This window comes from Dysidea avara, chromosome 9 (genome assembly GCF_963678975.1).
Source record: "Dysidea avara chromosome 9, odDysAvar1.4, whole genome shotgun sequence".
In the NCBI taxonomy this organism is placed as follows: Eukaryota; Metazoa; Porifera; class Demospongiae; order Dictyoceratida; family Dysideidae; genus Dysidea; species Dysidea avara.
This window is the reverse complement of record NC_089280.1, coordinates 27189308-27215836: the sequence shown is the minus strand read 5'-3', so window position 1 is coordinate 27215836 and position 26529 is coordinate 27189308. Positions and strand designations below refer to the sequence as shown.

At 39.8% G+C, this 26529-nt stretch overlaps 5 protein-coding genes across 7 annotated transcripts in view; 3 read left to right on the top strand and 2 right to left on the bottom strand.

Annotated features, from left to right (window-relative positions):
• Positions 1-742: 742 nt before the first annotated feature.
• Positions 743-6924, top strand: LOC136267134 (receptor-mediated endocytosis protein 6-like). Its single transcript, XM_066062205.1, has 10 exons — positions 743-1907; positions 2602-2730; positions 2786-3205; positions 3762-4228; positions 4427-4561; positions 4616-4815; positions 5605-5728; positions 5787-5847; positions 6434-6499; positions 6546-6924. Exons 1-10 carry the CDS (start codon positions 816-818, stop codon positions 6816-6818), a joined length of 2967 nt encoding a protein of 988 aa, XP_065918277.1. The 5' UTR covers positions 743-815; the 3' UTR covers positions 6819-6924.
• On the bottom strand, positions 6819-12555 carry LOC136267133 (regulator of G-protein signaling 3-like). Its single transcript, XM_066062204.1, has 25 exons — positions 12412-12555; positions 12163-12213; positions 12050-12108; positions 11903-11994; positions 11723-11849; positions 11198-11297; positions 11101-11135; positions 10961-11042; positions 10807-10912; positions 10035-10755; positions 9955-9987; positions 9841-9903; positions 9713-9790; positions 9358-9645; positions 9216-9309; positions 9059-9165; positions 8928-9008; positions 8757-8874; positions 8677-8708; positions 8512-8625; positions 8318-8463; positions 8156-8263; positions 7949-8010; positions 7726-7901; positions 6819-7106 (listed from the first exon to the last, which is right to left on the bottom strand). Exons 1-25 carry the CDS (start codon positions 12467-12469, stop codon positions 6936-6938), a joined length of 3102 nt encoding a protein of 1033 aa, XP_065918276.1. The 5' UTR covers positions 12470-12555; the 3' UTR covers positions 6819-6935.
• On the top strand, positions 12516-16803 carry LOC136267135 (uncharacterized). Its single transcript, XM_066062206.1, has 8 exons — positions 12516-12665; positions 12829-12899; positions 12957-13127; positions 13183-13291; positions 13663-13858; positions 14153-14445; positions 15189-15439; positions 15634-16803. The coding sequence occupies exons 2-8, from the start codon at positions 12831-12833 to the stop codon at positions 16720-16722; spliced, it is 2178 nt and encodes a 725-aa protein (XP_065918278.1). The 5' UTR covers positions 12516-12665; positions 12829-12830; the 3' UTR covers positions 16723-16803.
• Positions 16749-26529, bottom strand: LOC136267137 (thioredoxin-like protein 4B). Of its 3 annotated transcripts, none has more exons than XM_066062210.1 (7): positions 26180-26529; positions 23893-24072; positions 21260-21502; positions 21137-21211; positions 20070-20455; positions 18648-18799; positions 16749-17026 (listed from the first exon to the last, which is right to left on the bottom strand). In XM_066062210.1, the coding sequence occupies exons 5-7, from the start codon at positions 20199-20201 to the stop codon at positions 16861-16863; spliced, it is 450 nt and encodes a 149-aa protein (XP_065918282.1). In that variant the 5' UTR covers positions 20202-20455; positions 21137-21211; positions 21260-21502; positions 23893-24072; positions 26180-26529; the 3' UTR covers positions 16749-16860. The 3 variants fall into 3 exon arrangements, with proteins under 3 accessions (XP_065918282.1, XP_065918283.1, XP_065918281.1); XM_066062211.1 differs by having other exon boundaries at positions 26298-26529; XM_066062209.1 differs by lacking the exons at positions 16749-17026; positions 18648-18799 and having other exon boundaries at positions 20246-20455; positions 26180-26245; positions 26298-26523.
• Positions 26128-26529, top strand: part of LOC136267136 (endophilin-B1-like) — a 43956-nt gene continuing 43554 nt past the window's right edge. The window contains exon 1 of the mRNA XM_066062208.1: positions 26128-26526. Coding sequence (XP_065918280.1) covers positions 26523-26526 — 4 coding nt within the window. The 5' untranslated portion in view covers positions 26128-26522. The remainder of the gene's footprint in view (positions 26527-26529) is intronic.

The window sequence follows — 26529 nt, the reverse complement described above, 5'->3', positions numbered from 1 at the left end:
TCCATGCTGATAATTCTCCACAGTCTACAATTCCAATGAGTCTCCTTATTACATCCTACCGTCCAGACATTGTAATATATAATTCCCAGAGTTCTTCCATCACTCTGTTGGAACTAACATGCCCTCTGGACTCCATCCATCACATCCAGTCTGCTCGCAATAGGAAGCAGAGCAAAACTGAGTATCTGCAGCTGTTGGCTGAGTTTGATCGTCTAAATATTGCTAACTATTATGACACCATTGAAATCACGGTACTTGGTCATTTTCAAGTGTCTTCCATCAAGAATTTATCTAGTTTGTTAAACTTTGTTCAAGCTGATATAAGGATTTCGAAGCACATTATTAAGGAATGGTTAGATGCTGCTGCCTCTGCCAGTATCTCTGCCTCTCAGAGAATTTTTCTAGCACGAAACTGTACCGCAGAGTGGTGCACAAATTAGACAGTTTTATTTTTGTAATTACAGTAATTAGTCTTTTTTGTTGTTGTTGTTTTTGCCTTGCCATGCCCAGTGTAGTCCTCTACTTTTTGTGTTCGCATGCTGTCCGAGGTTTCACATGCCTATTTGTTTTGTTGTACATCTTTTCATCACAATTGTTAATGATGGTTATCTCTCTGCTTACCAAGGACACCGTTCCAGAGGGTGCTTATAATCTCTAATCGATAAGCCCCAGCGGATAGGGTCTGCAATGTACCCGATAGAATGTACCAGACTCTCGGATCGCCCTTCAAGTTTCGCAATGATCCAACTTGCACGTGACCAGTATGAGGGGCATTATATAGAATACAACACTTCCATGAGTCACTTAAGTGAGGAATGTCGCGACTAATTCGAATTGTGGAGGAGGTCCAACGTGTGGACACGGACGTGAAGCGTCTACAGCGATCAATACGAGCTCACGAGGAATTGGCCGATGATAAATCGCGAAAATTACTCCAAGAGGCATGGCGGTACGCCATCCTAGCCTGTAGGAGCAAAGATGTGTTCTTATGCAAAGCTGTACCGAAGGAATGGAATGATTTAAAGATTTTGCTACAACGACCAAAGCGTGTGAGTTGTTCCAGCGAATGTCGCAACCTACTGTTGATGTTAAGGGCAACGCCCAAACTAGCTGTGAATGTTTTGTTACACGCGGAGTTGTCCGCTAACAATAAACTGACGCATGATTTAATCAGAGACTTGTTAGGGTGCGTGTGTGGAGGGCTACTGTTTGCAGACGACCAAAGAGTTGGTCTCCAGTTACTACTGGACCTGCTACACAGAAGGATAGCAGAGTGTGACAGTGTGTCAAAAGTGTTTGATAGTCACACTTCCTTGTTTCTCAAGAGTTACATGGAGTATCTACAGTTGTCTGTAGATGTGTATAGCTTTGTCACTGGTGTGTTATACACACCACTAGTAAACCTTGTCACTGAACATCCGGATTATTTGGATTATGACGCAGCTAAAGCTTCCACCAGGCTTAGTGAAAAAACGAAATATGCAGTGCTAATAACTGAAACAGACCAGGAACACATTAAGAAAAGGGTTGGTCAGTCTCAACAGAAACTTTTGCACTGTTGTGGTGAGTTATTGTCCAGTTTTGAGAATAACTTGACTGCTATGCCACCTGGTATACTGTGGCTGCTCACAGCTGCTAAACAAGCTCTTCTTAAGAAGTGGCCACATTTGACAGAGTCCTCACTTTGCGGGTCTCTGCTAGACCTCCTAATTGGGACCATCATTTGTCCAGCTATGATCAATCCCAATCATCACGGTTTGCTGGATGGCTGCCTGTTGAACCGTCCTGTACGGCACAACATCAACCAGATTGCACTGATGTTACAAGCCCTCCCTCGACTGTCCTTCACTCAACTGGAGAACAGTTCTTCAGACAGCTTCTATTCCATGATGGCATCTTTTGACATGGTAAGTCTCTTGTCCACACTGCTGTTTATCTAATTTTGTTTAGTTAAACACCAGGCAAAGGTAATTTACAATTAGTTTTGTTATTGTCCAAGGATGGATGAGGGCAGGAGGGCATTTCCTTTTTTCATTACACAGATTAAAAAGGAATGATGAAAATGTTGAAATGCCATGCATGCAATGGATACACTGTGAACTAATTTTCCTGACCTACTTTTCCTGGCCTAATTTTGTGTTGTTGAAACTGGCTAACGAAATCCATAATGTGATTGTGCCAGTTGTCACTAGTTACACATTAGATCATGCAAAGGTTCTCCTAACTTTTCTTCATGCCTATAGGAAGTAGGTAATATTCTGGGATAACAGCTGATACCATTTTTCAGATGTATCCTGTGATAACCACATATATGTACATCTGATGCAAGTAGCAGCAGGTCCTGTCCCCAGTTACAATGTGGTAGACTGGTACAATAATGTGAGGGCATTTTCTTTCTTTTTGGGAAACAAAACAAAGGGAATATGCGTTCTACACATTGTGTACTTGGTAGCTGCATTGTGGTAAAGTTTTTCTATGGTAAGTTTTACACTTCTACAAATGTCTGTGGTACGCACCTTCACTGATAATGCAGAATCCAGGCAGTTCAATGCACTTAAGTATATCGCTTGTATTGTGTAGGGAATTGTGTTGTTTTTACAGACAAAGTATCACCAGTTGTCCAGGCGGCTAATGCAGTTACTCAGCATTAACAGTTTTCCATGTACTGTCCTATTGCCACTGGCCAAGAGACCTTTTTTGTACATGACACGAGAACAGCTGGACAGAATAGTAAGTTAATATTGTGATTGTTGCTCGATTATTATAACGTGTTGTGTTTATTTAGTTGTCAAGTATTGTATTAATGAGGGACCACCCTTCACTAAATGCCAACAGTGATGCTCAACTTTCTGAGCTGATCCGATTAGCTATTCAGTGCAGTGAAGAGAGCCACGCCTCCAGTCTCAACATCACGCCCGAGATGACTCCCACTCATACACCCAGTTCTTCACCTCCCTCGAGGCGCAAGAAGAAACAAAACCGTCCATCCAGTGGTACAAAATCTCCCAGTAAGGACAAAAATCTCAGTATTTCATCAATAAGCAGTGGGGGTATTCCAAGTGCAAGGAACTCCTATAACAAGTTGCCCGTGTTTGAAGAGCAGTCTGAGGTGGTGCCAGCAGATTTGGAAGTGTTGTCCGTACCTCTAGCTGACACGTGGAATACAGAGAGAGTTTATATGGTAGAGATGTCATCAGAAAGAGAGGTTTGTGTGTGTGTGTGTGTGTGTGTGTGTGTGTGTGTGTGTGTGTGTGTGTTTGTAGTGTAATGTGCATGTATGTGTGCGTGTGTGAGTGCATACATGCATGCATCCTGCTGTACATAGCCATTGTCTCTGTGTGTGTTGCTTATACATCTAAAGTAATAAAATGAAAAACCTATTGAACCTAACAGTTGTCTTGTTAAACAAGAAGAAGAAAACGATCATAAGGCAGCACACTGCCATGTATGTTGGTATAAAGAATGACATAACTTGCATAGTGTGTAACCAGTAGTACAGGAAATGTGTGTGTGTATAAAATACGTTGAACTAACAAAATCTGAAGTGATACCATTGAGGACACAGCTTAAACCTTCAGATATTTAGCCCAGAAACTAGCTGATAAGTTATAAGGTCTTTTATATACTGGAATTACTAATTCAGGCAAGTCTGTAAGTCATTATATTTTTTTGCTGAAGCATGGTGCTGTGTGATACTGTGTGATACTGTGTGCCTATGTGTTAGGTGACTGTGTATCACATTGGTGTACTATTGTGTATAGTTTTTCAGGTCACTTGATAGTCACCAATCAAAGAGTAACGTTGAACAATTATTACTTGATCTTAGTGTTGGTGAGGCTGCAAATAAAGAGGCAGGGCTGGCATCACATGCACCTGAGACTGCACGAGCCCCGCCCACAATCAATGACATTTCAGAACTACCCAGTTCTCATGACAACAGTGATGTCATATCTAAGGACCTTCTGTCACACACTCAGTTTTGTTTGTTACGAGCTCTAGAAGGAATCTCATTGGATAATATGAGTCAAGTGTTTGGTGTGTTGAATCACCATGTCACGGACTCAAATTCTCTCGTTTCATTGGACCAATCTGACAAGACATCATCAAGAGATGAACTCATAGCTGTACTACACCATCAGCTCCACTGGTACCAGTGCTCTGGCATGGTTGGGGATACTCTGCTATTTCAAGACCTTCTACAGAAATTGGATAAAATCCCTTCAGACAGGTAATGCCTTTGCCATACGGTATGTGTAAAGTCCATTTAGACTCCAGCAGTTATTTATATCACTGTAAAAGTAAGACACAAGTGATCCACAGCCTTTTAACAGAAAGATTTGCAAACTTAGCTTCAGTTCAAGTTTACAAAGGACCTCATACATACAACTTGCATTATGAATTATTGTGTTATATTCTATAATTTTAGGACACCTGAACTAATCACCATGGTGGTGCAGCAGTGTAGCCAGCGAGAGCAATACGTGAATTACTTGCGAAAACTTGACCAGCAACTCTGTCACCATGACAGCCAGATGGATCGCACCCAAAACCTGTTCAACAGGTACGTAGCCTGTTTTTACCGGTTTGTCAAGTGCTTAAAATATGTGTTGTTTAGATTACTAGAGCTCCTTGCAACCAGTGTGGCCACATTCACTGTCAAGCATTTCTTACTAGACCAAGAAGCAGGGATCAAACAGTTCACAGTAGAAGTGAAGAAAGGAGATATGATGGTCGATGATAAGTGTGCAGTGGTACACAAGTACATTAAACACTACAGTCAGAAACTGCTGGAAGGAGCAACATGGAGTTCTTTCTGTAAGTGAACTCTAACTTGTTCTTGTCCCATATACTCTATGGGAAGACTTAGAATTTACTTTGTACCAATAACAGGGACATTTGTGCATTGTGTGTATGGAAGTTATTTTAGCAGGACTTTTTATTGTGATGTGTTATTCTTTTCAAATACACTGTATGGTCCTTACATAATGTCACTGTGGGCAATAATCATTACTCATGTTGGTTTTGGATCCAGTATTGGACAGTTTTGGTCTCAATTTACAAAACAATGTCTTCGTAGCAGTTGAGGCCTGATAAAGTCCCTCAAAGTAGTAAATAGCCCCACAAAAATTTATCCAGACAACTGTTGCACAATAAATTGGGGGGGTTCTTTGATAACACTCACTCGGTACCATGGTAATACATTGTAGAGTTGGCCACTGTTATGTAGTTCTTACCTGGGCTGGAACAAAAGTTCAGAAGCTTCAAAACCTTTGGAGGTTTTGTATAACCATGGATACTGCCATATGTAACAAAAGCCATGTGCTTAAGCATGTAAATATAGTTGATAAAATGGTATATTTGTGTAGTCTAACTAGAGCCTGTACTACAGCTGCAACAAAATGTGAGACCATATTGTACACCCATCAGTTATTTACATTGATTACTAACATGACATAATCAACAAAGCTTCAAAGCTTTGGTGGCTTTCTTACAAGAAAACTTCGGAGGGTAAAATTTGGACTTTTTTTCCAGCCCTAGTTCTTACATATGACATCACTATTGTGAATTTCTGTATTATCCATGACTATATATAATTATTCATAGCTGCTGAAGAAAATGATGAGCATATGGCGATGGAGGCTTGCCAGTTTATGCAACACATTTTCTACTCAAATGTCTACCGAAATGTCTTCTATCCTAATGGAGTATCCGATCAGTCCAGGGACCAGTAAGATCATCGTCTATTTTAGTGACAGTTGTGTACTACTCACATGTTAACGTTACAGGATATTCTCACAACACTTAGCTCTTCTCTCCTCTACCTTGGACCTGCAGCAAGTCTCCAAGGTAATCTAATTGTGCAGTACAGTACTTGTGGGACTGTGGGATGACTAAATCTGATAGTTGAATGCTCAGTGCGATGTGTACTGTGTTATTGAAACTCTTGTTTGAGGTCATTTGATAGTGGCAAAATGTACCTGAGTCCAAGGAATTTGTTCCCATGCCATCAAACAATTAAACATCCAGGAATACTATAGGGTATCTGTACCATATATCTAACTATGTATTCTAATTGGTTGTACATTTTTCCCAGTATCTTCTTTCAGCCACCCCTCAATCCACACTGTACATGGTTAAACTACAAGTGCTGCCGGTACTTGTGAGTAAGACAAAATGAAATATTCATACCATATTTGGTTATGTAATCACCTGAAGCCTCTTCTAAACCCAGGCATTTACTTGTTGCATTTTAAAGGGAGAGCTCATGTTTGCACACAGTTACGATACATACATACAAAATATGTGTATGAGTTTTCATCCTGTGATTGTGATTTACTAAAAACCAGCTTATGTAGAAGTCGTCAAAATTAGATCTATAAAATTCACAAAATTCGTACCTTGAAACTATGTAGGTCATCATGCTTCATTTCAGGTTTACCATATCACCTGTCCATGGGCCACTGCTCAGCAACACTTAAAGATGATGAGATTCCATAATGTAAGTGTTGCCATAATGAACTCATTTTGGTACATATACTTTGTAGACTCCTTATGGCAAAGCACTTTGTGTGTTACGTTGCTGCAAGACCATCAATCATCTACTAAGATTCTGTCTAAAGGGACAACCCCCTGGGGCAGACGACATATTCCCTGTATTACTCTACGTACTGATCAAAGCCAATCCAACATCATTACTGTCTACCATACAATTTGTAGACACATTTAATTTCAACGAACTAGAAGGAGAAATGTCATACTGGTGGCACCAATTCACATCTGCTGTGCAATATACTAAAACACAAAATGCCAACACTTAATACAAATTGATCTGTTTACTTTTTAAAAAATGATAGACACACCCATACAATGATATTGTGCAATGAGCTGTTTTTACATTGAATAACTTATGTATATACATCTTCATTTGGTATTCCTTATTTGGGTAAATGTAATGCTTGCTGAAAAGCGCTTGACTGCACAAAACGTTTATAGCTGTCAATACTCATTAAGCTGTACACACTCTTCTGTGCCTTCTCAAACAGCATGTGGTCGGCCCGATCAATGTTTCTGCTGACCTCAGCTAATGTCTCATGATCAAGGTTGACCTATAATAATCAAAATGAGGTTTAGTATGTTGCAGTTTGCTGACAGGAATTTTTACAAAATGGCCTGCCAAGTGTTGTAAGTCAAAATGCTTGGTATGGATACTAATCAAGGGTGGTGTTTGTATCAAGATGTATAACTACACAATTCGCTAAGCAAACAATGCTACCTTTTGCTTTGGTATATATTTGTATGCACTATAGCAATGAGCATACAAGGGAACGGTATACATCTCCACAAAAGTTGCTATAAAGTCTACATGGAACAAACTTCCAGTTGTGTATGATGACCTCTTACTATTATCCCTGTCGCATTGTTAAGTGGGAATTTTTAATTAATAAATTTTATTTTAGAGAATGGCAAGGAAATCCTAAATAAATTCATGACCAGCTGAACAAGCTAGGCTTGTACTGTACTAGGGAAAAGTACTACCAAACATGTTAAAATAAAAGCTGCCACCAATCAATAGCAGGGACTGTTAAAACGTCTACTGCAGCTTTAAACTACATGCATGGATATCCTATCAGAATGCACCACCGGGACCCTGATATAATATATTATAGTTAAATGTGATGTAGTCAACCATACACAGTCATCTTGGTTGTTTTTATGTTAACATACTTGTTTGGGTGCCCCTTGTACGAGGAACTCGTTATAGATGGCACGTGCCTCCACGTGTACAGACAGGCTACTGTTGTTTACTGAACTGCTTTGGTAACGTTTACATGCCTGCCAGAACTGTAGATTTTCTTCACTAAACTCAGAGACCAGAAACTGTTCAAACAGAGCAACCCCATCTGTAGTGAATGACCAGTGTGTAACCAGTTATTACATAACAACTCACCAGGATTCTGTAGCAATGCATCAAATGAACTGCTCCACACCTTCAGTACTTCTGGTGAGATGCTGTAACAAAAAGTACAAAGAACAGTATGGGAAGACTTGAGTGACATAATATTATTATGTTTATAATGGTTGGTAAGTTACGTTTCTATAACCCTTTGAAATGCAGTAGAATAAATCAGGAGCAACCTTTGACAATAGACAATACCTTTCAAATGTATGTTGTCTCTGATCAGTGGTGTTCTGTATTGACTCAGAGACAGTTCTTCGTGCTGGAGTCTTCTGTCTCGTCATGTTTGACTTGCTAATGTTAAACCTGCCAAGCAGTGGTCGTGACAATTGTTAATAACATTACAACAAATATATTTACAATGTTCGTCGCCTTGATCCCTTTGGTATTTTTCCATCAGAAATATCATCTTTTTGTGTGTCAGCAATTCTTGTCATTTTGGCTAGCTGAGATGTCCGTTCATCTTCCTTACCCATCACCTTATTAATGGAGTTAACATGTGCCTCCTAAACCATCTGACATGAAATAGTGACTTGTTGTAACAGCTAGCTTACATGACCAATGTTGCCTTGAGGTGCACCAACCGGTCTTAATGCTACAAGTAATTCTAACAACTTATTCTGCCATTGTGCTTGTACAGCTGGTGATATTGCCCTTAACGAAATCTCCTACGGACAAGTGTACACCACTACACGTCATGACATGGTCTTGTTACATACCTTCTCCTTCACGTACAAGTGTAGATCACTACCTATAACAGATACATTAATACTAATACTACACCAAACTGTGTTCTTACCTCCTGTGATGCTTGTTAGCCTGACATCATCCAGTTGTATTGCTTCTTCTTGTACAGTAAATATTTTGCCATCTTTACGAGTTATTAATAGTAGGTCGTTGAATAGCAGTAGCCAAACCTGTACAGACAGCATCGTTAAACACAGTTTTCAGTAGAGTTAACAATGTTTACTTTTCGTTTCTTCTTTTTCTCTAATAAAGTCATCTCTCCTTCTTGTATGAATACTCTACCTGGTGTGACCACTACTGTGGGCTAAAAGGGGAGGGGCTTGGGTGCAATTGTATATTAGCCACACCCCGTACCTGCACACTGCTATTAAATCCAATTCTCAGCTTCAAATTCCCCATAACATCTAGCTGACGACGATATTTGCTGACTAGTTGTTTATCTGGACACAATTCCAGTAGGTCTAATTTAATGATGATATCACTACAGCGTGAAATAGTTAGAATACCCTACCAGTGATTAACTGAGTAATTGGTCGATGGTCTTTAGACTGAAGTCGAGTATGACTATCAATATTGATTAGATGTTTTAATAGCTCCATCAAATACTATTATATATACAAGTGTAATATGACCATTGGGGAGTGGTGGCTCACTTGTCTGGGTTGATCAAGGATGTGATGTATAGATGGCAAGTTTTGATCTTTGGTGGTGATTTGTTGTAGGAAACGACTCATTTCTGGTTTGATCAGAGACAGCGACAACTCCTGTGAAGCCGCTGAAAAGCACTTCAGATAAATCTCATAGCTATTTTTCATGTGAAGCCATTTCAGTTTATACACATCAGCAAAAGTGTCAATGTGATATGACAGTGGAGCAGTGTCAGCATATGGCTTCTGTTTCTGCTTCAGCATCGCACAAATTCCATTAGAGATTTCATATAACTATAAAAGAAGGAAAATACGAATTACAGCTGTGCAACCTTTCCAGTGCCACTGTAAGGATAAATACCTCATCAATGTTTATGAAGATATTTTGTATCTGTGGAGACGGTATAACTTTAGATGAAGTGATTGGCTCTTTGTAACTCTGTGATTACAAATGTTATAAGATATTTCTCACATGTTGAAACTGTTCACCTTTACACCGGCCTTTAGTACACTACAGCATTGTATCTCGTACTTCACTAAATCATCAATAGCCTATATACACACATCCAATACAATACATATTATGTTATAACAACTTTAAACCTTCTGCTGACGTTTCTCTTTCGGAGTCAAATCCTATTCAGGAATACAATATATCTATTATATTGCCTGATCTAACTTACCTCCCATCGTATATCCAATTGATCATCTGATTTCAACTTTTTAGCTGATAGCAGTTGTACATTGTGAGTGGACACGACATTACCATGACTTGAAAATTTATGTACGCCTTTTTTGATGAAAGACACATGACCACCATCCAGGCTGTCCCCACTACTACTCAGTTGAGTATGATAAGACAAGTTAACATGTTGTGGACTGTTCTGGTAGCCAGTTGTGGCTAGAGAACTCATACTAAGATATTTCTGGTGTTGTGGGGGAGGAAGGAGACTCTCTTGGGATGAAGGGGCACTGGTTTTAGCACTCAGTTTGGATAATGAACCATGATGGGTTCCCTCCACTGTTAAATGGACTGGTCGTCCTACTGCGTGTCCTGTGTGAGAATCAGCTATCAACTCATACTCTTCCTCAATACTAGAGTTACTACTAGGTTGCTTCAAATGTATCAATGGTTCTGGGGAAAGTGAGTTTCTTCTAGGAACATGTGCACGGTGCATAGCATTAAGAGAAGACGTGGATCCATATCCCATATCACTTATTTGTTCTACGTTAGACAAGCGACGGTTTGCTTCCAGCCTGGGAATGTCAGACTGACTGGAGAAAAGAGTTGGAGAGAGAGAAATAGATGCAACTGTTAAACCATCTCCAATGCTCTGGGATCGGTTCAAACTAAAGTTTGATCCGCAACGTAACAAGATCATAGCTAAGGTGTCCCGACAACGCCTTTAATGGTGACAACATGACACCAGTCACACCAACAAAGGATTGTTGTACCTGATAATGTTTACAACTTGTTTGCCTGTAGCATTTCTGACATCAATACCCTCCAGTTCAATTAATACATCATTAGCTTTAACACCAGCAACATGAGCTGGTAGACCTTTACAGCATAATATTGTAACATTAACACCATCACAAATAGCATTACCTTCGTCTACTGCAGTGATATAGACTGGGTGAGAGCTGTGAACACTGAACCCATAGCCTGATGGGCCTCTAGCTAGTGTCACCTGTGTAGAGGGGGGGGGGGGGGGGTGATTACATAGACAATGAGACATAATACTTAACTGCAAAAGTTCTTCCATTAAGTTGAAGTGCCGGAACTAAATTAAAAAAAAAAAAACTCGATTGTAAACTTCTAAACACATAGCTATCTTCATCTCACCTGATTGTCCTTGCTTAGTTGGCACCCGTAAACTCTGCACCTTAGCATTTTCTGTTAGTCCCTTATCTCTATCTAACAACTGGTACCACCCATAGATCCTCTATACACACAAACAGCAGTGTTATCATCACAATACTACACAACATTCTACACACTACACATCATGTTGAGTCTAATAGTAACAATAGATTAGTAACAATGTGTTAACCAATAGCTGTGTTGTCACTTATTAACACTAACAGACCATAAAATAGGAACAGAAGTGCATGTATATATATATACACCTGCATGATTCCAAGTCAGTGCTGACTTGCTTGATTGATCACATGGTAAAATATTAGCTTGTGAATATGTGAAGGAGCAGATGTGGTTAACATGCTCTAATCACCAAGTCTTACAGAGCAATAAAAAATACAAATACCTAGCACATGTCTTGTGTATACTGTAATGAAACATCACATTTTAATAACACTCACTGCTTGGATTTACAGTGTCATTTCTGCATGATGCTTTGATTTTTCTCACCGTCTCTGATTGTAGGATATCTGCTACATGAAACGACATGCAGCCAATCAGTTCGTTCCTTGATCCTCTTTCATGCACCCACACCGAGATGAACAGTTGTTTGGCTTCATCACCGCTTTCTAGTAAACTATACGAACCACATAACGTTTCTACAAATATGCAAGTCGTTACTTAACTTACAAATTAAATTTCTCATTGTAGATCGGATCTTTTCCTTTGCACATTTTCGTCTTCTGTTTGGTTGATTTGTTGGGGTCAGGCAGCATGTAGAGCTACATGCCATGACACACACAGTTACACTAGCTGTTACACAGCTGGGGGGCACACCTTGACATAGGTCTCTGCTGAGTTGCTCTCCTTCTTGGCCAAACATCGTGCCTCGTACACTGTAACAAAAATTAAATTACAAGCCAATAAACAAGCCATACAAATGTCTCGACCTTCAATGACCAGGCAGCTCGACTCTTCGTACACTGACAATTTCAAGTGGCCTACAAAAAAATATTAGAAAAACGCAAAGCTACCTTCATGTCATCAATACCGTCTCATTTTACTATACAAGTAAACCACTCATATCGTATTTCATAGCACCCATATAACGATAGATTTAGCCTATCAACTAACGATCAATACGCTATGCGTTATGATCGCCACTGCTGCGAGAATGTGTGTGGTGCAGCGACTCTTACCTAGTGTGGATTTACTGCTGGAGCGCGTCTTGTGACGTCCCGAGCTGTACAAAGACATTACTTCATTCCATTAAGGGCGAAATTAAGGGGGAGTGTCCAGCTTGGTAATATCCTGGGTCTAATCCTGGTGGAGCAATAAACCGTATCACTATTCCGTATACTACATTTGGTAAAGTCATATTAGCTGGGTGCAGGCGCCGTTTGGCAGTAGTATAGCGTAGAACAAGATAGTAGAGGGTTGAACTGTTGATTTGGTGAGTGTATTGTGTCGCTAGTTGTATAGCAAAGGCTTATCCATACCTGTAATATTGTCATTCAACGGGCGTGTTAGTTGATAATAATATCGTGTCAATTGTGTGTAATTGCGATATAGTGCCATTAGTGATAACGTGATAATTATTTTGCTACTTATTACAGTAATGACTTCTTCACATGTTACACTGCATGGCAGTTACCTTGATGTCAAGATCAAAGGCAGACTGGGGGATGTGAGTTGGCACTTGTTTCTTCCAACACCATGGATTGATGTTGTCTTCACTACACAGAAATATCGTAGACGTTACATATCACTACAAAGCAACGCAATGCTTGGCAGACGATGGCTGGAGGTGAGGGAACACAATGGCTCGGTCACAGCCAGTGAGCGTATCGAACTGCAAGACAATTGGATGGTCGCTGAACGCATGTCTAAAGGGAACAAACGTTGCGTAACAGATGTGAGTTTACCCATGACTTGTAACACCAGAGATGTACCATGTGTTTTATTCAAAGATTGTGATCAACGGAATCATTGTTATTACATTCACATCTCCACTGCCCCAAGAGAGAACTGAATGGATGAGAGTATTGGAAAATTTAAAAAAGACAAAAGATGATATCAGTGAGTTAACAAAACCAAAAATGTTAATTCATTTTGTTTTGTCAACTGAATAATTATGGTCCCTGACAGTGCTAGTGCTTGTGTAGGTATATACACCACCATCTTCCCACCCTTCATGCTATGTGTGTGTGTGTGTGTGTACCTGATATGTACATGTCCCTTTCTGTACTACAGTGTTTGTCACATCTGTTCCCTTTTTTGTGTTAAAATGGTTATCCTTTTTGTGTTATAGTACGTGTCCCTTTTTGTCATATTGTGTCTTGTTTTGTGTTACAATGTATTGTGCTACAGTGTATGTTCCTATCTGTGCTTGCTACCATGTCTGCCACCTGCAGTGGTTGTCCTTATGACATATGTCTCTCTCCGTGTAGCATGCAGCGTCACAGTGTGTCAGAGCTCAGGAGCCACAACAATGGGGTTATCAGGAGATTACCTACTCAAAATACTGGACAACAGTCTAGTGTTACACACCCCATCTGGTGTAGGGGTGTGTCAATGGATGATGGAGGATGTACACCTGTTTACTATGAGCACAGACAACTCATTGTTGCTTCATGCTTCCCACAAGTGAGATTGCTATAGGAAGACTTGAGCATGAAACATGATAATGAAGGGACTTCAATAAAATTTATTATCTGGTTATTTTAGTAATAAAAATAATTACAATTGCAATACAGGAAGTGATGTGCACGTCACTTCCTTAAGTAGTAGTTCATCTTTTTCTTCCCAGCAGTTGTTATGTAGATTAAATTATGGCACATCATTTTGTCTGTGGTTGTTGTTAAGGCTTCCCATAGGATCCATATTTGTACAAGTCTTTGTTGATGTGGTATGTCACCAGATGTTGTTACCAATTTTCAGGCTTGGTGAAGGGGATAACAACTCCAGTGTTGTTCAACTGGAGTTTACAACAGACACTGGTGTGGCAGCTCTACAGCTTGTAAAAGATTGGAGTTGCCGTCTAGTTCAGTCTTGTGATACTCATGAGAAACTGTTCCAGCTATTGAGGAACAACAAAGGAGAGCAGTACACTAGTAGTACGTTACCAAGGCAACACAACCCAGATGAGCCAGTCCGTAGAAACAGTCATTTTTCACGTGCCAGTCGTCTACTATCTTCATTAAGACAGAAGTCTACTCGTGCTAAAAGAAGACGTAAGTTTTAGTTGCTACTGTGGTATAGTTCTATGTTCTTAGACAAAATACATGTAATCTCAAGGTTGCTATTGACTAGAATTGCTTTTAGTCCTAGCAAAACACTCTTAAGTTATTACACTGCAACTTGTTAAAGTGGACACTTGAGGACACCTAGACACTTAGTTAAGGTCCCAAATTATATTAGCACATAAATGGAAAGTCAGGACACCTTGATAATCAGGACACGATCAGTTGGCCCCACATTATGCAATGTTTGTTTTTTCTGGCTCTTGTTTCAGTTTACAATTACCTGTTGAAATTAAACATTGAGTTAGTGTTAGGTAGAGCCAAAGTGAAAAGTATATTATTAACCTTGCGAAAACATTGACTGATCCATACAATCTCAATAATATAGCCTCCAATGATACCAGGGCTCGTACTATATTTGTATGTCCCCATTGAATTGGTGATGAGAGTGACCAGATGTCGTGAAATATACCTAATATTTGGCACCTACTTGGCATGGTCACTATGTTAAGGTGGTCTTATTAATGAGATTATGGAATACACCTTAGCTATACTTGGGACCTACTTGACATGGTCACTAGTGGTCTTCTTAATGAGGTACGTAATGAAGTACACTCCAGCTATTATATTTGAGACCTACTGGTGGTGGCTGCTACGTAAGATTGTACTGTACAAAATGTGATGCATGTATTATGTATTGGAAGGTCTTGATTGTTGTTTATTTGTTCATTTAGCTCTTTCGAGAGTTGCTGCTCCTCCCACTTTCACACCATCCCCACCCACAAGGAGGCCATACTCCATTGCAGGATTACCAGTGAACTTTTCTGATCATAACAATGATCGCTCCACACCTCCAGTGGTACCGCCCCCCATCCTACCACGTCCACTAACCCAGCAATTTACCGGAGAATATGTTGATGATGAGATCACGGGGTATCAATCAGAATCAGACTGTTCATCAGTGGATCAAGGTGTAGTCAATAAGGTAAGTGTGTTTGGGTGTAATTGTGGTGATGTAGGGTGTTTGTAGTTTTATACTGGAAGTTTTGGGATTAAGTTTAGCAACTTTTTCCTGCAATGGAGAAAGTTTCCTCTTTCAGCTTGGTAAAGATATGTCCTTGTTTCTTGTAGTCCTTAATTTGGGGAATTTGTTACGATTTATTGGTATTCTCTCAACAGCCCAAACCATATCTTGAATTGCTACCTGATGAAGAAGATAGTAAAGTTGGTGCAGTCTCATCAAGGGATGAAGCAACATCAACCTCACAGGCTACCATCAACACCACACCACCTACTAGACGTCATTCACTAGTACACAGGCACTCCTCAGCAGCATACGCCATGGAACATGCTCCAATCTTAACTCACCCAGCTTTAGACAGTATAGAAAAACCCCCCTTACCCCCACGTACTTACAAAAGCAGTAGCACCGACTCACTAAGCTCAGACAGCTCCCCTCACTTACCCGTACAAAATCAGCAATCCAATCGTACAATTACTAGTGACAGTGAACCTGAGGAAACATTTGCTCCATTGAAGCCTAAACCCAACATGAGATTTAAAGTGGATGTTTCTCAGAGAAAGCCACCTTACAGTGGATCAAATACTCTACCATCCAGTTCTTCTGATGGCCTACAGCAAACTAGTATACCTGAAGAGCGTGAGATCGTGTCGCAATCTTCTTCCCCGCCTCCCCCTCTCCCTCCTAAACCAGCCGCTGCCAGTTGTACCTGTACATGTCATCATCACCATCATGACCACCACAAGATAGATGGTAAACGTAGACGCAGTCATAACAGGCGACATTCCAAGCTCAACATGATAGAGGCAGGCAGAAAAGGTGACCGGAGGTCCCAATCTAGTTTAACACCGCAATCCAGTATCACTTCCCACTCCAGCGTCAACTCTCAACCTTCATTTGGTAGTGACACTAGTGGCATACAAGAGGATCATGAGTTTGACAGTGCTATAGCAATGCTGCACAATGCATTCCAGTCATTGTCGGATGCAGCTAGTAATATGGGAACCAAACCATCAAGACAGCAAGGAAGTTTCCAAATTGATCTAGATTCCATTCCTCTACAACCAGAACCACTGGCCTACCTTGAACCAGTTAGTATGTCAACTAGTCCACCGCATGTCCCACGGCATCGTGATCAGTCTGTACCCAGCAAGACATCACAAAAACTTTGCCGACTGTATCCACCGTCTCTGATCACTTCATCGAATTCCTCAACCGTCTTCGCCAGTCATGTACGACACCACTAACATCCACGCAAATGTGTTCACTTAATTTTTCTATTTAATTTTGTACATAAAATGATTATTATTATAATATGATACACAAGATGCGATTAATAAAATAGAATTATGTACAAGTGTGGTTGTGTAGCAGGAATGTGGTGGTCAGATGTCCTTATAAAGTAATGAGTATTGAGTTACACTGCCATGCTCCAGTGGGCTGGTCACCATCAGTTTACCCTTCATAGCTCCTCTATATACTACCTCCACCACGTCAATGAGATCTTGAGAGGACCGGAAACTGCCAATGAACTTGGTGTGGTCTGCAGTACTGCATGGCAGGATATATAATACACTACATCACAATGTATGTGTTAGAGTGACACTATATTCATACAGGATATTACCTGTTCATCAAGGTCTGCACTATAGGATGCAGTGAACCATTAATATAATCATATTGTAGCACAACATTTTTAATCTGGCTGCCACCAATCAAGATGTTTAGATCAAAAATGGTATAAGCATGAGAGTAGACCCTTACTGAGGGGCCCCTTATAACATTAAACTGATACACATCACCCCCAGAGGAATAACGTACGATTCATAAGACAACGCTGAGGTTAGATTACAATACATACCAACAATTGAAGTCTGGAATAGTAAAATAACGTTTTGTAATGGCAAAAATGCTCAATAATAGTTGGTGCTTGACTTTGTGACGTAGGAAAGTGCATAGTGTAGTGGTATGAAATAGGACACCTATTAATACAACACTATGAGTTCCTCAATAGAATTCACCTACCAAATTCTCATATGATTCTGTTACATTATTATTCACAGCCCTCTGATTCAGTGATGTGGGTACTGGAATTGTGTTTTTCCTTCTCCAGGATGCCTTATGGTGCATATGGTGGAAGTTATGTTCAGTTACAAAACTTACTAATTTACATCATTCAATAGTTTGTACACAAACAATGTTTGTTTACTAAACCATGAAAGTAATTTTAGTGTGTTACCCATAACAACCAGATACTGGGTGGTCACATTTTGCCACAGACCAAATAGGCTCACTGACAGGAAGAAACCTCATTGTAAACCATTACAAAAGAAAATAAATATTTAGCCAGACTACATAGAAACCTAAATTGTACAGCTGTGCAATTTCAGGCTAATTAGAGGGACAATTAGGAGTAATAGCTGTCACACATGCTATACAAGACAAAAGCAAGGCCTTCGGCTGGTCATGCATACCCAATGAAACACTGGGCCACCTATTAGAGATGTATGAATGACATTTTCTGTAATTTTCATGCTGCTCAACATGTAGAAGCTGTACATATCCTTAAAGTTTGTAGTATAGTCGTCCATACAGTGGTCGAAGTAATAGGCAGCAAGCGATTACATATATCAGCATCCTACTACAAGTATGATATCAGTGTTGTAGCACAAGAAAAGTGCATTTTTGAGTGAATATTTAAGAGATCAGTTATTTGGTTATGCAAAAAAATAACTGATAACCAGAATAATTGGCCGATTTTACTCGGTAAGGTTTCACAGCACTAACCACCTCTGTATGCATTACTCTGTGTCAGTGTAGGTAAATCCTCAGGACTAGTACCTGCAGGAGATGTACCATGTCTCATGGTGAAGGTGTGCAAGTCCCACACCCATCATGTGAGACATGGACAGTTGACATTTGCTTTCCCTATTATGCACCTATCAATGTCACACTCCCCACCTATCCCAGGTTGGGGAATTGCAAAACCTAGAGATAACAAGCTCATCACCCTCAGGACAACTTCGAGTTACAAACTCCCTACTCTCTAACAGTATGGCTGTTCGAGTTACAAATGACACTAACCATTATTTACAACTTGGTTGGCTGGAGCAAGTTCTCGCTCAGGGAAATAACAACCGATCACAACCAAAACCCAAACAAGTATACTCACCCCCAATCCACTTTAATGTGCTGTCCATTAAAGAAGAAGATAGTAGCTGGTGTTATAGTGATGTCAAAGTATTGTGTATAAACTGGAACATCATCAGTATCAACACTGTACATGTCCGCCATCTTGGACAACAGGTGTTCGTTTTTTGTCAGCTAGACAAACAGACAAGTAGCCATATAACAGACATTTCTGAATGACTGGTATAAATAATTTGCTGTATCTGCTGCTTGCCACTGTTACTGAAAAAAGTTTCCTTTTTCTTCTAGAAATATTGATGTTGTGTCTTAATCACACCAGATAAGTGAATGCCAGCATGTAGGATTGATTTATTATTATTATCAAGTCTACCAGTTGGGCACTGGAGGGTTTGCACAGAAGGCAGAGCCTGTACGAGGTGCTTCACCACTAGCCCAGGGAACCTAAGCGAAAATCGATGAGTTTAGTATCCTAAAGTAAAGTGGGACAAATGCTGAAAAAAAGCCAACCCCAGTGTGACTTCGATCTGCAGGCCACCCGGATACCAGCCGATTTGTCATTTATAAATTTGTCCTGGGGCAAAGCCATTTAGATAAGTAATATAAGAGTGTTGAAGTGTAAACACTATTGTCAGATGGTGAATAAATACCTCAGGTAGGTGGGACATACCTGTAACTTATTCTGTGCAACACTAAAACTGCTACCCATACTCTAACATGCAAGGGGATGGCACTCCAATATACCCAGTACTCCGACAAGGGGTAGTCACTACCAATAGTCCTGTAAAACCATCTGTGACTGGGATCAAAATCAGATCAAGCAATCAAGAGGTAAATTAGCACTGAGTCAAGCAATCAAGACGTCCTAGAAAGTGGTGACTAAGCTTGTTCGCAAACAAAACCGAGAATTTACGAAAATATGTGCTAAACTATCAAGCAATCAAGACTGTTTTTAGGTGAAATCAAGTGATCAAGATATATTTTCGTCAATCAAAAACAGTTGCAGATGGTTCTACAGGACTGTTGTAGTGATCACCTCCCATCTTTGTCCTTGGTCAAAGTGGTCAAGCAAGCTTTGACCCTTGTCATACGCTAAAATCCGCGCTTGACTCTTGACCGAATTTTCGTAAAATTACGGTTATGTTCTAGCATCAATTGTGGTATGTACTTCTGCACTTTACAAACGAACTTGTCTTTTGACCTACTGCAAATTTCTTGCTTGACTTTTGACTTTCGTTTTGACCAAGGATGAATATCAGAGTACAGGATATATTGGAGTGCCACCGAGTGTGCACGGTTTATAACATAAAGTAAGCTAATCGTTTCTTCTTACACAACAAACTTGTTTAATTAAGCCCTGGTAATCTCGCGTAACCCCCACACAAAAGAAAAGGTAGTGGTCTGAGATACCCCTCTCAGGCTCTGTTGGACATTTAGTACGCCTTACAGTGTTGTCTAGCTGCATGGTAACGGGATCATTCTCCTTGCCAAACCTCAGTAACAACACTTTGTCTTCTGTGTCCCTGATGGCCGAGTCAACCTGTTTCTTTGTAGTCAGTTTTCGTAATTGATAGCTCATCTCTTGACATATTTTCTCAAACCCATAATTAAAACCTCTACGTATTTCAAAATATCAAAATTATAATAATAAAATTGAAATATGTGAAAAATTGACTATATTACGGTATGATAAAATAAAATACACATCCTTTCTATATATATGTAGTGCGAGTGTCCCAATATACAATATACAGACATCCTTCAGCTGGTATTGAAGACAACTCCAACAAGGACAACCACCAGTACAGCTAGCAATGATGATGATGGCATAGCCTACAAGAAGACACTAGCACTCATACAATTGACACAACTACAGTGAAACAAACTCCCAAATAAAAAAGACAAGGATGGTTCCAACTAGTCTGGCGGCACCTGCCCCTTCACATAGAGTAAGTAAGGGTCTAGCATACAAAATTTGTAGTGTGTTACCAAAAACAGGTAACACCACCCTGCATTGTAGGTAATTACTAAATACTTGTGACGTCTGTTTTGGAGTTACCATAGATACCGTAATGCATGAAAGAGTTTTTGTGAAGATGCAATATGATTTAGGTTGCTTGTAGCTGCCAATAGGATGTTCTTTACAAGAACAAAAGATGGAGGTAGTAAAAGAGCCTTGTAGTTAGAATTGATATACTCGTAAAGCTGCCTAATCAATATGGAAATAATCTCGGTTATGTTAGCAGCCTTTCATTAATCTATCTCGCGAACTGCTTACTTAGTGTGGCTGGTAGACGTGCCATTATTGTGACATCATTGTTTAATTACATTCCATTGTTACAACTCCGTAATGCTAGAGTGACCAGACCCTTCCTCTTTATGCGAAGGGGTAGACTAGGTTCCAACAGGTCTGGATCCATACAATAGTTTCCATCTCTTAAAAAAAGGAAACCTCTGCATTCCAGCAAAAAGCTCTTAACTACTGAGAGGTTCCACTATAATCCAGCCACTTACAGATCCTGAGCAAGGAGACACAAAGTTCAGGCAGTTGTTACATGAAGAGTTAACATGTTCAATAATCTCTCCACCCTATACAAAACAATTTTATCATATACAGTAAAAGCGGTTGTGACGTACCGTGTGGTTAAGCTGTGTCATTGCTAAGCACTCACAAGAGATGGTCTTTAATAGCTTCCTACAGCTTCCATGACAAAGTGTGGGACAGGAGAGATCAGATGAGGCATTCTTGCAACGCAAGTCTTCATTAAAGCTATTGACAGCTTTTGTACAATTGTCCGCCTGTACTGTCACCCTCATTGGGCAGGTTATGATGGAGCCACAGTGACAGGTAGACTCTATGTCACTAAAAATGCTGTTGTTCTGTAAATAAAAAATACACCTATAGTTATACCGCAGACACACACACACACACACGCACGCACGCACGCACACACAACACAACACACACAACACAACACACAAACACCACGTACAACAACACACACACACACACGTATGCATGCACACACACTACACACCGACACAAAGAAAAGGAATCCTTTACTTGCTCTTGTAAAATGCTGGGTCACTGTTTACTATTCAGGTTCTATGAGTGGTCTATTGTGCTGCAGATCACATACATATTGAAGTGTGGGAACTGAAATTCCATCAGGACCTTACCCACTGAACAATATAGACAAATAGTATCTGTCTCTCCTGTTACCATATAATGAAAGAAATCTTATATAATACAAAAGCTTATATATTACTGTCAACATGACTACAACAGGACTTTTGATTATCTAAACCTCAGTCTGACTTTTTGGTTATCTGAATAGCACAAGTGACTGTTTTATTTGGTATTTTGTTAACTAGTGTACGGTATAGCACAAATATTTGATGGGTAAATTTTTGACAAAATACTTCAATGCTGTATTGAAGAATACACTAAGCACAAAATTTTGAGGGGAAATTTTGACGAAATGAATTGCAATGCAAATCGTCAAAATTTTCTCCTGTTAAACTTTGGGGCAATATGGTATGCTCTACAAGAGTAAGTGTATGCTCTGCCGTATTAGAAAAGTAACAGAGCTGATGACAGTATCATTTATAAGGAGATGGGACTGCTATGGCAGTTGGAAAATACATCACACAAATTCTTCAGCTGACTGTGGTTTTCATATTATTTTTTTAAACCAGGCATGCACCCACAGGTGCACGCCTGGTTTACTGAATTTGTTTTCGTAAAAACGTGTGTGCGTGTGCATGTGCGTACATGCGTGTGTGTACCTACCTACTACCTATGTTTGTTTGTCCGTATGCAGTGCACCCACATGAGCAAAAATGTTAACAATGGTAAAAAGCAGCCAGGATGTAAGAAAGCTAAATTAAGTTATATTCACATGCTCTGAGGTGGTTTCTTCTTGGCAGTCTGAAATACTGTAATGGTTACTCTTCATATAGTTCATGAATGGTCTTCCATTTTTGTTATAGACATTTAACAACTTTAAAACAACGTTGAAGACCTCTTAGGCTAATAGAGATAGCGTATCCTTCAAGTTGAAGGGGGACATTACCCATACTTACACGAACAAAAATGAAGGGCAGCCTCGAGGTTTACTGTAAATAATTTGTGTGAGAAAACATGATAGACACACTACAAAACAGTTGAGAATATATTTCTGTGCATAATTTGTGGTTTAAAGTGGATTGTTATAGTTACACTTCCTTAGAAATGTATAGCAAAGTAATTACCAAATTACAAAATAATTACGAAATATGCTAAATTACAGTATTTACAAATCTAATAATACGAGGATTGGAAATGGCATCACATGTCTAAAATAGCTGTGTTTTGAATCGGCATGCGGTTCCCATAATTTGCACCACATACTATTGGGCATTGATGGAGTTTTGCAGATTGTGCGAGAGGGGTTAGAACCCGTTAGTGGAGTGTGTCGCCATACTACTAGCTTTGTTCAACTGCTTGGACATTAGATTAATGCTTGAAAGACAAACAGTTTCGCTAGACAAATGTACAGAGTTACAAGAACAGAAACATGAGAGTATTACAGCACCAAGCAAAGTTGTAACTAAGGAAATATGCAGAATTTAAACCAGAAGTGTGACTTACAAACCAATTGTAATGACCAAAAGTGTACTAAAAAGCCACATATCGTTGATACCAGGAAGTGTGTGCAGGGGCTACAGGAACAGAAACATACCTTGGTGTAGAAGCGATACTGAAACGGCACAATATAAGTTTCTTCTGTGGGAAAGGCCACTCAGTGGCTTCCACCAAAGCAGCTTGTGTCACTCAACCTTACAGAACCTTCATATTATACAAAACCTACAGAAATAGTCTACAGTAAGAAGAAATGTTAGTCTTTTCATACTCTTCAAAGTGGTAGCAAGCGCAATGCACCTTGTATCTAACCAGTGAGCCAAATGTACAGGTAGTATACTGGGCGTGTTACACCATTTCCAATCCCTACTAAGAGTCGTATATCTATGATAATAGCAATAGCATGAATAGAATTTAAATTATATACATGGTTGATTGATCACCTAGTTAGTTAGAATGGGATATATAGTACTAACTGCATTAGTGCCTGCTTTTTAGAAGCAGCATAACATCAACTTGTTAAGCATAGAAATCATTCTCTTTAAAACATTAAAAATAACCCGCATCAGGTCCAATGATAAGACTAACTTCTTGACCAAGGATACAATAACAGTAGTATTCAAACACACACACATAAATCACTCACTGTTCCACAGTAACAACCAATTTCTTTTACCAGCTGTGCACAACTTCCCTGGCACAATGTATCATTGGAGAACTCACAAGTAGGGTCCCTCAGTGATAGATCAGCATATGTTCTATTACAGTCTTCTGTGCTATTAGTAAATCTGTCCAGTGCTATCTGACACTCTCCGGTAACATTGGACTACAGGAAAGAGTACTCTAACAAGTTAGCTATATGCACACAATAGAATACCAACAACTGTGAAACTTGATAAGGACACAAGGCTACCATGCAGGCGAGTGATGATCACATACTGTATAACTGGTTTGTCGCAAGCTTTAAATGCTGTGAGTACAAAATAATTACGTCACAAATTTTCATGAACACTTTGTCGTCGCACAAATAAAATCTTGCAGCTACATGTTAACTTTTTAGACGCTCACCACTAAAGACACACAAAGAGGACACTGGGAAACTTGCTGAAAAATGACCTTGGTGTTCTACAAAAGCTCTTGCATTCGTGGCTATCATGTTTATAACAAAAGATGGACTGTAGTGTTTGGGGAACTGATAGGGAATTACACAACATTTGTAGATCGATATGTGGTGGAAGTTACGAAGAAATAAAATGAAACTGTGGGACACCTGCCAAGAAAAAAATATCAAGATTATGTAGCATGTTTATAGAGCAAGGTGGTGATATATAGCTACAGATAAGGTGTTTTTATTGTAGTGGATTAAATCTTCACAAATACATACTTGATGCGGAAAAAAATCCTCACAACAAAAACCAGCTACATGGTACCTAGTTGAACAGAAAATGCTTAGTCCTACCTATGAACATGCGTATGACATGAGCAATTGTGTCATGGACTCAGAAGTTAACACATCCTTGAAAAATTGTAGTGGGGTCACAATCATTAACAAATATTCATTCATCTGTTTGGGAAACTTTAGAATCCAACTTAATCCCCTGTTTGATCAAGCATGCATAATTACACTTAACACTAGTGAGGTATTGTTCACCTACTTGCTGATTCAGCTAGCCATTCTACAATGGCTTCTACACAATCATGACACAAAATGCTGACAAGGTACTACACCCTACACCTGCTAGTCTGTTTCTGGTGACACTCCAGATTATTGTGCAACATGTGAAGGGAACGTTTTAGCTAACTAGAGTCTTGATTCAACAAAATCACACTGATTGAATTCACTGCTACACATCAAACTTTCCCACCATAGCATCATATTACAGCAGTGTCAGCACTAGAGCAGGAAGCTTTGCATTCCTTTACTATAATCTATGACCAGAGACAGTTTCCAAGCAATACTGAACAAGATACGCAGCTAGCTATTTTGTTACCATAGTTATCAAGCATCAATTCATACAATAATTATACAGTTGCACCATTAGTTGGAGGGATTTCAGTAATTCTAAATTTCGAATGAAATGTAGTGTGGTTGTGTACACATGTGTATTTCTATCAGCGATTGCAGGTTGGAAACATGCAATGGCTTTGTATTGAAAAGTGTAATGGGCCTCCCTGGGTGTTGAGATGACCATTGATTGATGAAATAAAACAAGTACATGGCGATGGAACAATTTGCCCCACTGAATAGCTATTTTAACTTGGGCTTTGTATAAATCACGCAACATCTCACACCAGGCCACTAATGCACTAACTGTGTTTTTTGACAAGCTAGAAAGACACACACACACACACACAGAGGAGTCTCTCTCGAGAAAATAGCATGAATAAATACCCAAAGTTATCTTATGTGACGTACTTCACAAAGACTGTAGTGGCATGACACTAGAAAGATGAAGCTTCCAGACAAACAACAGCAACAATTGGCCACCACGGGGAAGACCTTAGTATCACGACCACCATTCAATGTTGCTGCCTTCTTTCAACGCTATACTCCACCTTACAATCTCAAAAATGCAACACGAAAAAATTTATAGCACTTGTTACACTTCCAACCCCTGTGATATGATACTACAATGATGGTGACAACTCATGCCTGGTCAGGGCCTCAGACTGCTGTACAGATGATGTTTTGGGCACGTTACTACACTATGTCTACACAGAGTAGCACTATGCATATTGTGAACAATGAACCCATGTACAAGACACCAAATCTTTTTAACAGACCTGTTCGTTGATTTAGCTCACTAAAAATACTGAAAGTGAAAATTAATTACACTTCTCACCCACGTGCTCACACGGTTAATACACCAAGTTGAATACACGCAGCATGTGCACTACGACAGGCCGCGTGGCATTACTAAAGGGTCACTCACTTGGCCACATGCTTCATGTAGTGCCAACAAGACGACGATCGCTACCAAGGACGACATCACGTGTAGCTGTAACACTCCAACTTATGACAGTTACGCGATAAAATGAGACAGCACTCACTTGAAATGCTTATGCTCACCGAGTCACATCCTGTTTACAATTGTGGAATCGCGCCGGGAAAGTCAGAGGGAAAATCCTTGAAAATTTCCCATGCTGTGGTCGGTGACACCATAAATCTGCACTATATTAGACCAGTTTTAGTGTACTTCTCTGGTCAGAGACACTTTCATAGACGAACGGTAGAGCATCAGTGCATTTTTTTTTGTGCCCACCACTGTGGTGCGCATGCGTA

Bases quoted from the DNA above. Each gene is read 5' to 3' on its own strand.
- LOC136267134 (XM_066062205.1), top strand. From the start codon at position 816: ATGTCGCGACTAATTCGAATTGTGGAGGAGGTCCAACGTGTGGACACG. The intron at 4,562-4,615 runs GTACGTAGCCTG...TGTGTTGTTTAG, and splicing joins ACCCAAAACCTGTTCAACAG to ATTACTAGAGCTCCTTGCAA. The intron at 5,848-6,433 runs GTAATCTAATTG...GCTTCATTTCAG, and splicing joins ACCTGCAGCAAGTCTCCAAG to GTTTACCATATCACCTGTCC.
- LOC136267133 (XM_066062204.1), bottom strand. From the start codon at position 12,469: ATGTCTTTGTACAGCTCGGGACGTCACAAGACGCGCTCCAGCAGTAAA. The intron at 9,988-10,034 runs GTAAGTTAGATC...ATTCCTGAATAG, and splicing joins AATTGGATATACGATGGGAG to GATTTGACTCCGAAAGAGAA. The intron at 9,009-9,058 runs GTACGGGGTGTG...CTCCCCTTTTAG, and splicing joins GATTTAATAGCAGTGTGCAG to CCCACAGTAGTGGTCACACC.
- LOC136267135 (XM_066062206.1), top strand. From the start codon at position 12,831: ATGACTTCTTCACATGTTACACTGCATGGCAGTTACCTTGATGTCAAG. The intron at 13,128-13,182 runs GTGAGTTTACCC...TTTTATTCAAAG, and splicing joins ACAAACGTTGCGTAACAGAT to ATTGTGATCAACGGAATCAT. The intron at 15,440-15,633 runs GTAAGTGTGTTT...TTCTCTCAACAG, and splicing joins ATCAAGGTGTAGTCAATAAG to CCCAAACCATATCTTGAATT.
- LOC136267137 (XM_066062209.1), bottom strand. From the start codon at position 26,236: ATGTCGTCCTTGGTAGCGATCGTCGTCTTGTTGGCACTACATGAAGCA. The intron at 24,073-26,179 runs GTGAGTGACCCT...TCTTTCCTGTAG, and splicing joins TACATGAAGCATGTGGCCAA to TCCAATGTTACCGGAGAGTG. The intron at 20,456-21,136 runs GTAAGTGGCTGG...GTCTTCTTGTAG, and splicing joins TGTCTCCTTGCTCAGGATCT to GCTATGCCATCATCATCATT.